Source organism: Carassius gibelio, chromosome A18 (genome assembly GCF_023724105.1).
Source record: "Carassius gibelio isolate Cgi1373 ecotype wild population from Czech Republic chromosome A18, carGib1.2-hapl.c, whole genome shotgun sequence".
NCBI lineage: Eukaryota > Metazoa > Chordata > Actinopteri > Cypriniformes > Cyprinidae > Carassius > Carassius gibelio.
This window is the reverse complement of record NC_068388.1, coordinates 6049639-6068385: the sequence shown is the minus strand read 5'-3', so window position 1 is coordinate 6068385 and position 18747 is coordinate 6049639. Positions and strand designations below refer to the sequence as shown.

Here is an 18747-nt window from a genome sequence, read left to right as displayed (position 1 = left end):
CTCATGTTTTACCCCGTTTCTGCATTAAGCAAGCAGAAACCGCAGGGACCTGAGAGCTTTGAGCTAAAAACTTTCTTCAAAATCAATACGGCTCTGAAGTGGACAACTCTTTTTGAATTTGCTCTCACTTGAGTGAGTTTGATTACAGCTGTACGGCTCTGTGATGGATTGACTTGTTGACTTGTCTCTTGTGGAGTGCCTTGTTCTGGACTCTTCCAGTGGCTTCATTCAAGAAGCTGATATTCAACTGATACAAGAATAAGAAAGAGAGGGACAGAGCCACAGAACCCTTTCATCTGACATTGCTTCTTCTCGGCTGTGTGAAATGATGTAACTGGCAGAAATGTGTGGTTAATCTAAACTGTTTATGAAGACTATGCTATTAATACTACTCTGTTTTTGTTATTTGCACTAAGGTTTGTGCAGTGTCAAGAACATCTAAACAAACAAATTAAGTGCAAATTTGATATACATATAAATATAAAAAACCGTAAGGATGCATTATTTAAAATAAATGCTGTTCTCATGAACTTTTGAACTTCTTATGAACAATTCATCAAAGCATTCTGAGAAATAATGATGATAAGCACAAGACAAAAAATATTTAAAAATAAACCAAAACAGTTATTTGACTGTGCTCTTGATTGAAAAAATATAGTGAGAGAGGACGATGGATATTTCCTTAACGTTTCGGGAGCATGTCAAACTGCTGCTTCACGGTAAGATAATATATTTTTCTTTAGAATCGCGTGCAATGATGAGCCATTCACAATGAAAACAGGAACCTGTATTAAAGTAAACAGGGTCAATGTTGACTTTAAACAATACTGTTTAGTGGAGATTCCATCACATCTCTCATTTGATTTTCTTGTCATAGTAGCTTAATCGTGAAGCTCCATTTCTGTTAGAAGCACCCAGCACAATGCCACTTTCAAAAACACACCGCTTTCCTCGTCATGTCTGCTGAGCTTTCAAAGTTGGTAAATTAAGATGGCACATGAATGAAAAAGGCCTGAAGAGGACCATATGGCCAGAGTGGAAATGAAAGGAGACAGACACAGGTAAATGTGAGACAATCCGCTTAGCATCAGAGCAGGAACTCTTAGAGCCATCGCCTCTCCTCAACCCTTTTTAACACATCTTCTCTCTTATCTGTCCACACGGATTTCTGCAGAGTGAATTCAGACCCCAGGCATAAGGAGGAGTAATCAGGCCTTCTGTTTTTTAGCTAGTTAGCTACTTTTTTGGTTTTAAGTTTCAGTAGCAGAGAGAAAGAAAAAATGCATTTGGTCTTAAGGTACTCGTCTAGGTTTAGATTCATGGATAAAAAGGGTAACTGCTTCTCTTAGACAGAAACCAATGTGTGCTCACGCTTTGTTGTGGCTAAAGTGTGTTTAACGTTCAAAACATATTTTGGTAACACTTTAGAATAAGGTTCCATTAGTTAATGTTAGTTAATGTATTAATTAACATGAACAAACAATGAATAATACATTTATTACTGTATTTATTAATCTTTGTTAATGTTAGTTAATGAAAATACAGTTATTCATTGTTAGTTCATGGTAATTCACAGTGCATTAACTAATGTTAACAAGCACAACTTTTGATTTAAATAATGCATTAGTAAATGTTGAAATTAACATGAACTAAGACTTATAAATGCTGTAGAAGGATTGTTCTTGCTTAGTTCATGTTAACGAAAGTAGTTAACTAACATTAACTAATGGAACCTTATTCTAAAGTGTTACCCATATTTTTTTTTTCTAACAGACAATCATGTTTGAGGTACTAATCAACAATAAAATGTTTGTTTGGGGCCCACTGACTTTTTAATATACATGGACAAATGTTTTCTTTTGTATTCCAAAGAAGAGCCATACAGGTTTGGAAAAACACATAGGATCATAAATTATAATAAAATTTTATTTTAAGTATAAACTATCACTATTCTGATCTAAAAGGGATATTGTATTGGTTGCCCTTTGCTTGTGTTCAAACGTATAACCTTTTGTTTGCAAGCCTAAATATCCAACAACTAGCCAACTCAATCCCTTATTCAGTCAGTGTGCTTAAGAGTGTGAGTTTACCGTCATTGCCAGGAGCTTGCCGTAAGTGAGGTGTGCAGGAATATGGTCTGGTTTGGCTCGGAGAGATTCCTTATACCAGTGTTCTGCCTCGGTCAGTTTGTTCAGCCTCATGTAGGCCTCTCCTGTGAGGGGAGAAGACGGGGTCAGAAGTTAATAAAGCACATAACCACTCCCCTCGCCGGGGTTTATCCCATAACAGAAACGACCCACAAAAATTCAGACACTCGATGAGATGTGATACTGGAGCCCTCGGTCCATTTAAATAAACTGAGCAACTGAGTGAAACCAACATTAAGTGATTGTTTTCTGATCAGCAGCCATTCAGTTATTTATTAGAATTATATAATTTTTTATACTAGATTATTTATAGTTGTTAATTTAGCAATTTTTGCATGTTTTGTACACTTTAAAAATAAGTTTATTTAGTTAACTACTTTAGTTAACATTAACTAAGCATGAACAATACTTCTACAGCTTTTTTTTTTCAAAATGTTTTCAACCTTTACCAATGTATTATTAAAATGCTTGTTAACATTAATACACTGAGAATTAACATGTACTAACAATGAACAACAGTATTTTCATGAATGAACATCAACAAAGATGAATAAATACTGTAATCAATGTATTGTTCATGTTAGTTAATACATTAACTGATATTAACTAATTGGACCTTACTGAAAAGTCTTTAAAAATAAATAAATAAATAAATAAATAAATAAATAAATAAATAAATAAATAAATAAATAAATAAATAAATATTTTTTTGAAACAAATAATTTATGCTCACTCAGGTTGCATTTATTCATAAGTTACTACAGAAAACAAAACTTAAAAAGTAAAAATTACAAAATGTAAATTTTAATATTCTTCAGAAATCATGTGTTTCAAGAAACACGTTTTTTGCTGAATAAAAGTATTCATGAAAAAAAAAATTACCACATATATATAATAATATTTTTTTAAATTATATATATATATATATATATATATATATATATATATATATATATGACAACCTTTGACAACATTTCATGTGACTTTTCAAAATTTAATTTATTAACTTATCAATTAATTAAATAAAAGTATTTATAAATATATAGAAAAAATTTGATGTATAAAAAACTAAAACAAAATGCTAAAATACTGTGCCATTCGGTCAATTCAAAGCCTATCTCTCCCAGAACCAACCCTACTCTTAAAACTGACTCCATGACACGAGAATAAAAAAAAACACACTGGTCCTTAAACAACTTCTAATACCTCAGCCAGCCTCCAGCTTTCACCCACCTGCAAAAACACACGCGCTCCTCTCAGACAGATTATTACAGAAGAGCGTATCAGCTACTTCACTGAGATAACACAGCCTAAACAATGTTAATGTAATGTAATTAGAGCTGAAATAACATAAGCAGAGGGTACGTGACTACACTGGGGTTTCACATGACCGCCATTCTCAAAAGACGTCTGTCCACACTCATGCCATGTTGGTGTCAAATATTGAACACGTAGGTCATTAAAAACGCCTGAAGTCAAATAATGCTGGAATTTTTAGCTATTATTTTAAAGATAAAACAATGTCATACAGAACTAATGACAGCTGGGAATGATGTCGTCACACAAAACTCTCACCATGTTTGTAAATTAACAAGAATATTGCTTTGGAAACGCAGATTTCGAAGAAATACAGAAAACTTGGACTCATTTGGCAAACCTTAAATACAATTCTTTATTCGTCACACATTTTTTTGTGCAATAGAGAAACATGGTTTCTGAAGAGTCCACTATAAAGAATATGATCAAATGGGATCTTGAATTAAGCAATAAAAAAATAATAATAATAAAAAAAAAAAAAACATTACGCTACTGTAATACTTTAATATAGCATGGATGACCCAAAGTGATCAAAAGTTACAATAAAGCCATTTTAGATATGATTTAAAAGACATTCTATTATTTTGAATGTTCTATTTCTCAGAATGTTGACTCAATCTAACCAAAATCAATTCTATAGATCAAAGAAAGCTATGGAAGTGGATTCATAATAATAAAAAAAAAAAAGACTCTGCAAAAACATTAAATTATTTTTATGTTACTTATTTTTTTCATTAAATTAATGTTTATTTATCAAGACTGAATTAAACTGATCAAAAATGGCAGTAAAGATGTGCCACTTAACGAAAGATTGCGACTTCCTTTTAAACTTTCTATTCATCAAATAATCCTGAAAAAAATCTATCACAGTTTCCACAAAAATAATAAACAGCACAACTGCTTTCAACATTGATAATATTGCAAAATGTATTTCTTTTTTAGCTCTAAATCAGTATATTAAAACGATTTCTGAAGGATCATTTGACACTGAAGACCTGAGTAATGGAGCAATGTTTATTTATTCAAATTTTTTTATAAACAGCAGTCATACAAATATATCTGACTCTGGAACAAAGCATTCTAGAGAGTGTTAAACTTACCCATCATATTATAAAGGCTCTGGGGGGCAAACTGCCTGGGCATCTTCTGTATCGCCTCTTTATATACAGATATGGACTCCTGAAAACCGAATTTACCATAAATTCATAAAAAGATACAATTGAAAGCATAAAGTACTCAGACTAAAGGTCTATTCATTCCAAGTCTGAATTTTTACAAACAAAATAAGCCAATTCAATCAAAAGTCCGAAATCTCAAATTGCGATGATCGTTCTATTCAGAGGCTATGATCACTTATGTATTTCCTGAGAAACGCTCACAAATGACACACTTCATATATCAAACAAATCACAATTCAGCATCGGTCTGAAAAGCTGTGGTGTGCAGACTGACTTTTTATACTTTCAGTGTAATTTTATTACATCAGATTTGGTGTGTGCATACTTTAAATCTAAAGGCTCTGACTGTGTTGGAGAGCGTCTCACCTCCTGGTGGCCCTGCTCATGAAGAAGCTTTCCCAGGTTATACAGGCAGCTGGTCACTGAGCTCTTGTGTGCATGAGGATCCTTCAGGTTTTCATCTGGGATATCGGCACAAGTGACAAAAGTGCGCTTGGCCTCTTCCAGACGGCCCTGGTTCATCAGGACAATCCCTGTGTTCAAGTAGGCGGCTGAAAGAGAGAGAGAGTAAAAAAAAAAGGTGAAAATAAGTGCAAAAGGTAATGAGGCTTATGGAGGCTCAGAGAAAGACTTCCACTGGGGCTGCAGGAATGAACTAGTTGATTTATGCAGATCAGCGGCCTGCAGTCTAGTCGATGAGGTGCCATTACATATTCACTATCGCCCCGGCCAGAATCAAATCTAAATCAGCAGGGGAATATCCACTCCAGCTGCAGGCTCAATTCTGATGCTCTTAATAGACCATGCATACAAACAGAACCACAGATTTAAATGAGTTTATATCACAGGACGGGACAATTTATCACGACTCATGCAGCAGGGACTCGGGGAAAGCAGACATCTATCACTCTCCTAAGAGCTGCAATATGTGCCTGCTCTGATCTCAAACTGTTGCAGATCTCTCGCAGATGTCTCACAACACATCAACGTGCGAGGAAACGCTACTGCACTAAAGTAGCATGTGAGGGAAGTAGAGAGTGAGGAAATATCTTCGCACCAAAATCCAAGGGGGAATTCTTTATTTGCACCACTGCAAAAACATGACTTGAACCATAATTCTCTATTACTGGGTTATATTACTATTTTACATATTTAATATGTGTTATTTTGTTATTATTTTCCTTTAATTTATAGTGTTTATATTATTCTATAACATTTGTATGTTGTTGGTAGTATTTTGTGCCACTTTTATCCTTTTTTTATTTTTAATATATTAAAAATTATATATATATATATATATATATATATATATATATATATATATATATATATATATATATATATATATATATATATATATATATATATATATATATATATATATATATATATATATATATTCTATTTTCTATTACTTATATTTAAAATAATTTTCTATTTTCACATTTTTTATTTCTGTAATGGCATGGTTGAATTTTCAGTTAAAAACATAAAACGTTGAACTATTACTTATATTTAAAATAATTTTCTATTTTCACATTTTTTATTTCTGTAATGGCATGGTTGAATTTTTAGCAGCCGTTACTGCAGTCTTCACTGTAATATAATCCTTCAGAAGGCATTCTAATATGCTGATTCGCTGCTGTATTTATTATTTTTTTATTTATTTTTTACATTTGTATTTAATATTAATGTTTACTCTTTTGGTTAATAAAATAAATATCCTACAAAACAAGGTAGACTTGACCCTAAACCATCCTTACTATACATTGGTTGACTAGATGATTCTAAAAACATCCATAATGTTACACAATTTTTTTACAAAACGTCTCAATCTTTTGTAAAGTGAAATTGGCTTAAAAATCCCCAGACCCCTCTGCACACATCATCAGAATTGTCTCTCTGGGCAAATCTACTCATTCAAGCAGAGCAGCAATAATTTCCTCCCATGACTCTAAAACCAACATGGGAAATTTTATGAGAAACCTTAAAACAGCCAAAAATGGCACATGCATATCATTTGGATACGGGGCAAGCAAATGAATCCACACCGGGCCAGATAGTATAAAAGGATTTTGGCCTGGATCTTTTTTTTTTCTGTTGAAATCGAATCAAATGTCAATCATTCCTTGACAAGAGTGGAAACAAAGTGACTGTGTGTGCCTGTGAATCATCATTATTATTTCTTTAATGCTGGCCAAGCGTGCGCACACACACACACACAGGCCTTTTAAATTGTAGTTGCCTGGACACAGTTAAGACTGAGTAGGCTTGAAATTGTTAATAAAAAGAAGATCTGTACTTACAAGCCAGCGTTGGCCTGCTCCCAATGGCCAGCTTATAGTAGTGGAGGGCCTCTGAGAATCTGTTGTTTTCCTGGAGCAACAGACCCCTGCAATCCAAAAAGTAGAACAAATGAGAACAAGAACAGTTACAAAGTATGAGTAACATAATTCATTCAAATTAACAAACAAGGAAGAAGTTAACAAAATAAACCATTATATTCACTTTACATCTAAATTTGTTCAGTGATATTTGAGTTAAATAACTATGAAATTGACTTCCAGAGAACTAAAATAAACTCAATGCCCTATGTTTGTACAAATATTACAAAGGCTAGAGGGGAGTCTAAAAAAAAGTTGTTTCCCAAATTCCCAATGTATGACGTCGGGTGCAAAATCTGTCACTCTAAACTCCCTCACTGCTGAGAAATCGAGATGCATCGAGAATCGTTTTGTAATCGCATCATAACTCCATGAATTAAAATCAAATCGAATAGTGAGGTACCTAAGGATCCCCATCCCTAATGCTTTATATGGGTAACCAAGAACTGTGTGTGGTATATGAATTACATATTAAGTGCCTTCATGCCCTGACTGAGGGGGTTAATGTGTCTAGTGAAACCGTCCTCTGGAAGGCTGATGAACCTGGGGACAGTCAGACTCTGGACTCTCAGGAGATTTATTCAGCTTTAAAAAGGAAATATTGATAGAGTCGGCTGTTAGAAGGAAATATGCTCACTCACAGGTTATACAACATATCGGCCATGTTCCTCCGGTAGTACAGAGCATTCCTGTAGGCTTGCTCGGCCTCCACCACTTTTCCCTGGTTCTTGAGAACGTTTCCCAAGTTACCCCAAGCTGAGGAATGAGAAAAGAAATTACACTGATTTATGTATTTATTTTTTCAGAAAAAGAGAGTAGATGAGTGTGCAATTAGAAAAAAGTTAACTGAGTAAAAATAAAATAAAATAAAATAAAATGGCAAAATCGTACCAGGCAGTCATAATATTTCCACAATATTTTATTACGGTTGTATAAAAAATAAATTTATGTAGCAACCAAAATGTCACGTTTCTTTCTGGTAAACCAAAAATGCAAACTGTGTGCCATTTCTTGTTACATTATTGGTTTCATCTTTGATGTGGTCTCAGGAACATCTACAAAACACTTTCCTAAAATTTCACAATGTTGCAATTAGTTTGGCTAGGTTACATCACAACACTACATTGTGAAACTTTATGCAAACGTTTTGTGCTTCCAAAGCACATAGCACACTGGATACAGAATCTGAAATTCATAAAGGGTTTTGAGAGGCACAAGCAAGGAAAAAGGCAATTACATTATATTAATGCAATCTTAGACGCTACTCATGCATAGTACAGTATCTGTGCCATGAAAGGGGCAAGACTGTAAAATTGGATCACGGGAGGTAATTACAAAGTCATATTGAAGTAGGCTTGCTTGATAAATGATTTAAATGAAATTGTGACAATCAATTTAAGAGATTTAAGCAAATGAGGATAACGGCCTGTCATTAATAGATGGATTTCAAACAGAGAGGATGATAATTTAACAGTTCAGTGGCTCTCCTCTACACACAAAATGAATTTAATGCATGTATCCATATGAGTGATAAACTGAGAGAACTTCTAATGATTCTAATGCATTAAATCATCATCTTGAGCTTACAATAAATAAAATATTCTTTGTGCTAATGAAACTTGGAACTTATAAGGTATTTGCGATTGTTTTTATGCCATTAAGCGCTTCGTAAATGTCAATATCACTTACCTAAATTATTTAATTAAATGTTTTAGATTTAAATTGAAATATTTGAGTAATAGACCAAAAAGGAGTACATAAATAAAGAGAGGATGAGGAAACATGATACAACATCCTCAAACCTCAAAACTTTCCAAGATGAGCAACATCGTAATTAATAGTTATTAATTGTTCCTGTGGTTCAAGTGGCAGAGCATTGCATTAGCAGCGCAAGGTTGTGGGTTCGATTCCCAGGGAACACGTCGCTTTGGATAAAAGCATCTGCTATATATAAAAAACTTTACAATTAAACATAAAATGGATTTTTTTTTTACTAAAAACAATTTTTTTTTTTAAATATACTAAAATAACACTGGAAAGCAGGTAGTCATTCAGTAGGAGGTTGAATCTTCTGAATAGCTTGGACTCTGTTAAAATTACCTTTAGCAGGGTTCACAGATATCCCTGATTTGTATAGCATCTCCTCATTCTGCCAGTCATGGTTCCTCAACACCGTCTTAATCCCAAAAAGAAGGACCAGGGCGGCAGAGCAGCCTAGCACTAAAGTTCTGAAGGACTTCCTTCTCAATCTGACATATAAAGATCTCATCCCCACTGCTACCAGCAGGCAGAAGCCCATACTAGGGATGTACAGTACTCGCTCTGCCACCACAAACCCCACATAGAAGAATAGGTTGGTGGCAGGGATGAAGGGAACGCCCAGCAAACCCAATGAGAAGACAACCAAACTCTCTGTGGTGGGTAAAGACGATGAATAGTGTTTTGCAGTACCATTTGTTCCATTCATCTGAACTGAGTTTGAGTAAAAAGTTGAGTGTTCATAATCAGAGCTACAACTGTGTCCATTTGTGGACTTCCCGTTTGCTACATGAGGTGCTTTCCCGTTGGTCTCCTTGCTTCTGGTTGGGTAAAGACAAAGCCCGAACCAAGCCAATGCAAGAAGCGAGGTGTAGAAGGCCACGGTGTGGAGGTTCCGCCAATCTGCGACGCTCCTCAGAAGAGGCAGAGCATCCATTGACCAATCAAAACTTAGCATGTCAGGGCACAGGAGGAGCCAAACGTTCATGGCAGGGAGAAAAAAGAATGTTAGCGTCCTAGTTAGGAAACAAGGACAGTCTGCTGCAGGGTTGTCCGAGTTGGAGAAGTTCGGAGGTTTGTTGCCCATCCAGTAAAGACGGCAAGCCAGAAGGATGATACCCCAGAAGCCCAGCAGAAAAACGCTCAAGAGCAGGTGCAGGTTCTTCTTCTGAGAAACAAAAACAGAGAAAAACAACACGGATGAAAAGAGAAAATTAGCAGATTTTAAGAGCAGATGTGGCAGAATCAAACATAAAATTAACAAAAATAAAATTGGGCTGGGTACATCCAACCCACAACATACAAAAAAAACTTGATTTCATTTAGAAAATGAGAGGTATGCAATAAGGGAGAAAAAAATACATAATATAGCCATTAAGAAAACAAAACAAAACAAAACAATACTAATATATATAAAAAATAATAACCAAACAAAACTAAACAAAAACCAGACAATCAAAATATAACAAAAAAATAAAATATTATTTACATGAACTTACAAAACAGATGAAAACACAAAGTGACTGGAACATTTTAAAAAAGGACACTGCAAAATAATTTTTCTCAATATGGCTTTGGTTTTTCAAACCCTTGTGCTCATGTCTGGACCAGGTCTTGTGGTATTGTTAGTAAATTAATACTAAGATTGAACAATAAGCCAACGTAAATTGAGCCCGGAAAAATAAATACTGGAGCACAATTTGGAACACAAGCAACCTTCATGAGCCATTTGTTGGAGTCTTAAGAGTTATTCAATACATACTGTACCACATGCACATACTACGGTTTCATTGTGACATCAATCCTTGCGAGGCCTGTGGTGGTTAACGAGAATCAGCTCTTTGCATCTCCAGTCACTGCAAACAATTTAAAACTCTTGGCCAAAAGTAGACACACATTTTCCACATTTTTCAGAGAGGCCAGAATAATAAACATAGAGTCACTGACTGCTGGTCAGTGAATACAGCTTGACGTCACAACATAAGGCAGCGCTGCATTCATCTCTGTCTCATACAGCCGGCTTTTTCAGACTTTATAAAACAAACAAGATATGGCCTCATAAAGGTGCCAATACATCATACTGCAGCGCTGATATTAAACACTCTACCATGAAAATGATTTCAGAGTATTTATGGAGTGTTTGAATGTTTTACATGTTAAGTAAAAGGAGGGAATATTGTACAGTTCCTTGTAGAGCAGCTGCAAAAGTTCAGTACGCCTTCCTTTTCGTGTTGATTTTGGATCGAGGACACCCTCAAGCAATTTTATGACTTCCTCCAAACACGGAACTCATTCGGTACAGACGTCAAACAAACACGCAATTGATTACTTCAAGGCCTTCTTTAATTACCATTAAAGGGACAGTTCTCCCCAAAATTAGTATTCTGCAATCTTCTTTTTTCATGTTGTTCCAAACCTGTATGACCTTCTTTGTTAGGGAGGATGTTTACACTGGTTTCCCCCCGAAATTAAAAGTGAATAAGGACAGAGACTGTTGAGAAATTATTTGTCTTATTCACTATATAAGCCATATGAACATTTGTGAAAGAATCTGTGAGATGATAACATAGGAAAGGGCCACATAACACCAAAAAAAGCCTGAATAAAAATTTTGATAATTGTAATTTTTGGTGTTAAAGAATTTTGATATATTTAAAAATAAACTTTTGGTTTTATGAAATGAATATAACATACAATGTGAAATAAATACATTCGCAAAGCCGACCTCCATACTGTACATCATCAGCCCGGAGCTGCTTCTGTGTACAACTGTGGGCGCAAGTTACATTACAGTGATTATTATGTTTTGAATATGGATATTTTTCTTACAAAATTGCATCGATTCGCTACAGGAGGCCTTTGCTCACCCCCCGGAGCCATGTAAGACAATGTTTATTATGGATGGGCACTTTTTATTTCATTTCTTTTGGACTGAAGCAACACAACACCTGCTGAGTGCCATTAAACCGTTTGAAAGATCAAAGACAATTTTTTTATATAACTCAGACTGGATTAGTACGAAAGAGGAAAGTCATAAACACCTAGGATGCCTCGAGGGTGAGTAATGCATGGGCTAATTTAAATTTTTTAATTCTTTAAACTTTGTTTTATGGATTTTTATGGATTTTTCTTTTCTTTTCTTTTTTTTTTAATGTAGGAATTTTTTTTGAAGAAAGTTGTCATTTAAGATTAAATATAAAAAAACTGATGAATTTACAATGAAGAAAGAATCTAAAAATGCAATGGGGTCATTGTTAAATCTGGATATATTTGCATAGAGAATGGTGACTGTTCTTCTTTCTTATATCTATACAACCATCTACAGCTGCCTTCACACACACAACAAAATACATTATGAACATTCTAATGGACAGCTGACAAAAAACAAGACACCAGCTGAGTGACAAAGGCCAAGTGGCATTTTATTTTTTTGCTTGGCAAATTCTGCTATTTCCTTTTGGTTCGACTTGAAAGTCCTGGCATAGTACACTACATCTGTAGTACGGAGGCAATTCCTGTCCCTAATTAGTGAATAACACCAGTAAGAGAGCGAAATCACATAGCATATAGGCATAGTTATTACATCCTTGGAGTCAAAGAATTCCTACCAGGAAAAGGCTTTCAAATGTCTTCACATCTAATGACACTTCACTCCTGAATGTTTCTTTTCATAGATATAGGATTTTCAAAGTGGCCAGGAGAGCTTTGGGGTGATGTATTACCTGTTTTCATCTAGCACTGAAGGACTGTGAATTCAAACAGATGAAAGTATGGGAGACATTCATTCTTTTACATTGATATAAATCTCTGCGAATAAGTGTGGTGATGGGGACACATCTGTCATTTTAGTGCATGTGCGAGCGAATGACTGAACTCCACATGACCCTCTCAGCCAGTCTCACCAAGAGCCTGTAAATATGGGACGTTTCTTGTGCACACACATACAAATATATAAATAAATAAAAAGTCAACTCTATACGAATTACCGGTGGTCTAAGGGCGCTTAAACCCAGTGGGGGTGAGACGGCGCAAGTGAGACAGATTGTGGAGCTCTAGCGGAGTCTGAAGATGTGTCAGTGAGGTCATGCGGGAGTGTGAATGCTTGCACACAGGATTCTCGCTGGATTTATGAGGCGACTGCAGGTTCGGGCTGCACAAACTCTCGAGAACCAGCAAGGATTTTTAGCACTTAAAGGTTTGGAGCCAAAACACAAAGACCCTGGGATTTGCATAGGTTTCAATCAGTTTGTGTGTGTGCGTGTGTGTGTGTGTGTGCATGCAGAAGATACTATGCATGTACAAAATACTCTATTTCAAAATGGAATCAAAACTGTATTTCTGGCAAGGTTATTGTTGTTAAACTAAGAAGAAAAAAATATTTAAAAAATGTGTTTATAGAAACAAAGCTAGAACAAAAACAAAAATAAAAAATAATTAAAGAATAACTGAACTAAAACTAAAGCAAACACTTTAATTAATTTTATTAAACTTGAACAACAACAACAACAACAACAACAACAACAATAATAATAATAATAATAATAATAATAATAATAATAATAATACTAGAATTACAAAAGTGGAAAATATAAAAAAATACATTTAAAATATTAATAAAAACTATAACAGCATATAAATAAAATGTAATAGTGTGATGTTGATCATTCTAAAGATCATTCTAAAGAAAATAAATATTTCATTTAAATCAAAATATTTCATGAAACTGTAAATACTTTCTGTAATGCAAATATGATACACAATTTAATCAAACATATCCCAAAGGATAAAATCAAGTTCCAAACCTTTTTGCCTCAGAATATTCTGTTTTACTCTGAAATAGGTCACAGAACTTAAGACAAAACCTTCCAAAATGTTGTTTGACTTTTCTTGCTGGGAAAAAAAAAAACTTTTCCAATTCTACAACAAGACACCGTATTTGAGAAAGCAGGGATGCGTTTGCCTCATTGAAGAGTACTGATGCACAATGCTGGACAAAATGTAGCTGTGCTTGACCAAGTGAAAACGTCCTCAGGCTGAGTGCACGGAAGAAAAACTGAGAAGCGAGTTTAAGAACACAAACACATAGGAAAACTCTTTTATTCACACTATCTGGCCATCAGACAAACAACAATTGTCACTTCTAGTCTGCCTAGTATCTGGGACAGAGTAAAACACAGCAGACTTAACCACATTCATATGTGCAGCGTGAAGTTACTGCACAAAGACGTCACCATAAAAAAATTGACTAAGCATCATCAATGTTCATCTTCCTGAAACAATATTCAGTTCTCTAGAGATGAGTTTATGCAAGGGAATAATACAAGACAACCAACTAGAAAGGCAGAATAAAATCAGAAAACACCAAACCTTTAGAGAATCTCCATCATCTCCCACATAAACAACAAATGTCCATCTTCATAATACGGCTTCTGTTTTTAGTGTCAGGCCTTCTGCAGCTCAATGTGGTATATAGCTTTTGTCTTATTTTTTTTTTGTCTATAACCCAGTTTTGTCTTGAAATAAGTGGTTTAACACTGCCCGGCAGGAGGGATGGAGGTTTTCTCCTTTCCTCCCATTGTCATTACCTCTCCATCAGTTTGACATGAAACCACTAGAAACAGGCATATGTGGATACAAACCATGAAGATAAAGCACACAACAGACCAATTCAGACGAAAAGTGGAAGAAAGAAAACCATTTTTGGCAGCATTTTTTTTTCAGGACATTTTGGAAAATTTAAGAAGCTCTGGATATTCACAAAAACGCATTTGTAAAAAAAAAAAGAGAAGAGATTTACTGAATAGGGAAGGTAGAAAAAAAACCAGAAGTCATTGTTACACTGTTTTGTGCTCCAAAAAGGTATGATATAATTAGCTGACAATTATTTTAATGTTCATCACTGTTTTCAAGACTGCTGTTTAAATTATATACTTGAAAATAAATAAAAGTAGTAAAAATAAAATGTACAGTCTGAATTATATTTTGCATATCCAATCTCAAACAATACTGATCACTTAAAAAAAAAAAAAGATTAATAAATAACAAAATAAAAAGTTGTTTATAGATTGTGTCAATATTCAGATGTGCAAATAAACTGTGCATCTCTCGAGTTTCTTGATGCATGGTTAATTCGTATATTCAAATAGATTTAATATTTAAAAGGCAAGCTGTATGCCTTGATATAGCTCTTAAATTATGTAAAAATAAAATAAATAAATAATAAATAAATAAAATACAAATTATATATATATATGTGTTTTAATGTCTGTAGGTTTTAATGTGCCACCACATGGAGAACAACATCACAATTACAAAAACTAACTCCATTAGAACTCTTATCTACTCCATCCGCAGGTACACCACAACCTAAATCAGTCCTGCGACTCCCAGCCGCTCAAACAAATGAATTGCACATGGCTGGAAAACATACAAGCCATTCTGCCAGAGCCAACACCCTGTGAGATTTGCGATTCAGCTTCAACGCGCTGAATATTTGCTCTGAAGCTGCTTTGAGCACAGTTATAAACGGATCAAGAAAAAAACAGCCAAGATGCCATATGAGGATTTAGCTTTTAAAATTCACTTAAACCAACAAGCCGCTCTCATATTATGTCCAGATTGCTCTTCTTCCAGGATATTTTGAGCTTTCCTCAAAGTTTCAGAGTAAGGATTTTTTCTTTTTCTAAGTCTGTCAGTGTTTCCAATGCATGCCTCATCACTCTTGGATTTAACCTAAATGACTGATAGAAGAAGAAAGTGATAAATATTGGAATTTCCTTCATGAGTAAATTAGCTGTAATCATGAGGGATTTTGGGAGAGCAGTTGAAGGATAAAAGCAATCCGAGTCTGGGCTAAATATTCTGCTGCTCTTAATGAGACACTTCAAATGAATCCTCATGCAACCTTGGGCCTGAAGACAAATGTAGAGTGCTACTGAAGATGATTTCCTTTTGTGACAGACAGCAGCAAAGATATACAGGAGTTACACTCAGATAACATTTACTGGAGAGACATTTATTGGAGCAGAAGCTGAGATAAGATAAATAAAATAAATTTGAGGAACTGAAATGTCACAAGACATGATCTTCCAAACAACACACCAAGTAAGAGAGAAAATGAGAGAAAGTAATCAAGCAATCAAGAATGCAAGATGCTATCTAATTTGCTGATGAAATCAGACAACCAATAACAATTCAAACTACAAACTACAAAATCAACAGAGAACCACACTCCAGCATTTTCTTAGCCTGAAATATAACAAATAAAGACTTTTATCAGGCCTTTAACACTATTACTTTAAACTGCTACTCTACTTCTAGAAACTACACCAGTTCCTTAGTCAGTGAGAGCTATTGTTTATTTCTTTAACAAAATCTATGGCAAAAAATGTTTGTCAACAGTTTTCCCCTGACGAACACGAGATGATAATAAGGTCATGATTAAATGAACATGCAATGTCGCTGATGAAAAAAGACGAGACCAAAATGTATTTAAAAGATCAAAAACTTTACCAAAACCTTTTTATTTTTTCATTTCAGACTGCTGTACAAGACTCAATTATGCTAAGAGTCATGTTTGTGGTTTCAAGATCTTAAGAGATCAAATCCCCCAATTAGAGCTCAGTCGACTAAAACGAGACTAAAACAGGACAAGTTCACCTAAGTGTTCCTGTAGCTCAGTGGTAGAGCATTGGGTTCGATTCCCAGGGAACACATGTTAGGTAGAAAATGTTAGCCTCAATGCACTGTAATTCGCTTTGGATAAAAACATCTCGTAAATGCAGATCACAATAACTTCATCAACAACTTATCATTCTCTCAATATAAATTAAATTGACTGAACCTTAACCAAACCCCCTAAATTCCTTTACATTCCTTCTTGCTTAAAAAAAAAACAAACATAAAATTTTATTTATATATATATATATATATATATATATATATATATCTGTGTGTGTGCGTTCGTGCGTGCACTAAATATATATGAAAGCTAATATTTGGTATGGTGGGATGTTTGAAGATTTTGATACTTAAAGATGTGCCTGTGTTCCAGATGGCCACAGTCCTACTGTAATCATTCCAGCTCAAACGGGAATGTGCACAGATAAGCTGGCACTACAGATACGCCAAGTGTAACAAACTTCAGAATCAAATGGCAAGTAGATATCTAATTTCTCAAGGTGAATGTTCGGGATCATTTTTGCCCTGTCTTGGATTGCTAAGCTGAAAAGCGTGACGCAGAGCTTGCATTCAAGCCGATGCAAATATGAAACTTTATATTTGACTATTAAAAAGAGACATTTATTACCTAGCAAGGCCACGACAGCGGGAAGCACAAAGGGGATCAGAAAGTTGAAATTATTCTGGCCTTGGGTTTTGATTGCTTTTCTAAACTGCTCTTAGTATTTCAGTCAGGTCAGAAGTCCGATTTGATCACAAACGGAAGAATGACATCTGAAGGATTTATAGGCCTATGTGCCAAAGTATTAAATCTTTCCAAGGTAGCCAAAATAAATGCCTCGCAGCTATGTATCACCACTTTCCAAAAACATGAAGTTTGACCACAAAAGAGGAAAACCTGAAACGCAAATAAAGTGATGAGATTGTGAAACCTCAATCCATTCAAACTCAGAACTGCTCCCTGTGAAAAATTTATTGAGTGCAGCCACAGAGAGACCTCCTAGCATAAACTTCTGCTTCCTAAATCGCTGCTGTTTATTTAGCCTGAATGGTTCGGCGAGCATGTGTGTGTCCACAATCCTCAGCAGCAGTGAAAAGATACAGATTCATCCCTTTCAGGTCACTAAGGTCAAGGAGAACTTTTTGCAAAAAAAAGGGTCAAGGGTCTCACCTCAGTTGAAGTGTGGAAGAGAGAGCTGGTTATTCACTTCCCCCACCGACAATTCATGCTGGACCTGAGACTCGAACTCGCAACCTTCTGGTTACAAGTCTGACTCTCTAACCATTAGGCCAATAACACTAACACTAAACTACTTTTGAGTTTTTTGTAGCTGTTGCAGCTTGGCACTCCTGTGCACCGTCAGCAGAGCTCTCCGAAACTAATCATCTGAACTGAACACAGACTTGTGATTCTGCTGTGTGGGTTATAATGTTGAAACTCTGCTGAGTTTCCAGCCTTGTTGCTGCATCAACGTATAGCAAATCCAGGGCTGTTTGTATTGGCTGCGCTTGACCAAAGAAAACAGGCTGGATGTGAGTGAGTGCCATATGACAAGCTGTGGTATATGGCAGATTCTTTGTGTACATGTAGGCGGCCACCTTGAGGTTATACAGTGTTATACTCTATGCTTCCAGCAACTGTTTCTTAGCACTAAGTACACATAAAGAACATGAAAAACCCTTCAACTTCCCATAAGACGGCGTCAGTAATGGTGTTAAAAGCCTTTCTAAGGAAATTATGGATTCCTGAAGACCACATTTCATCTTCAGCCAGACCAGCGCTGGACCGGAGGAGACAGGCATCAATAAATCAACCAGTCAGCAACTACAACCCAAACAAAGGCTTACTTCGGCCCACGGATTACATTAGGGCTTACAGTAGAAAGACTCTTGCCTCTAGAAAACTCCCGTGAGACACAAAACGAAACTCAAACTGGCTATTTTCTTACTTTTAACCATGTAAGAATTTTTTTAAATACAATGGAAGCGGATGAAGACCAAGAACAGCTGTGATCACTATTTACATTCACTAATATGTTGAATAAGCAGGTCAAACAGGTATGGAGAATATGATGGAATATTATTTTTTGTGTGTAACTATTCCTTTCACCAACTAGTATTTTGCATAGAAACTAGAGTTCAAAAATCGAAATATTTCTCTGAAGATATACAAAATGCACTTATATTATTACTATTTTAAATAGGTGATGAAACCCATTGAAATAAACAAGATATACGGTATGTGCGATGCTATTATAACTTTACTGCATATAATTAAGGAAA

At 35.1% G+C, this 18747-nt stretch overlaps 1 protein-coding gene across 1 annotated transcript in view; it reads right to left on the bottom strand.

Annotated features, from left to right (window-relative positions):
* The window catches only part of LOC127934656 (protein O-mannosyl-transferase TMTC2), a 95885-nt gene that overhangs the window by 14337 nt on the left and 62801 nt on the right, over positions 1–18747 (bottom strand). Inside the window, exons 3-8 of the mRNA XM_052532176.1 lie at positions 9127–9952; positions 7668–7782; positions 6949–7034; positions 5009–5193; positions 4565–4643; positions 2091–2212 (exon numbers count right to left, since the gene is read on the bottom strand). Coding sequence (XP_052388136.1) covers positions 2091–2212; positions 4565–4643; positions 5009–5193; positions 6949–7034; positions 7668–7782; positions 9127–9952 — 1413 coding nt within the window. The remainder of the gene's footprint in view (positions 1–2090; positions 2213–4564; positions 4644–5008; positions 5194–6948; positions 7035–7667; positions 7783–9126; positions 9953–18747) is intronic.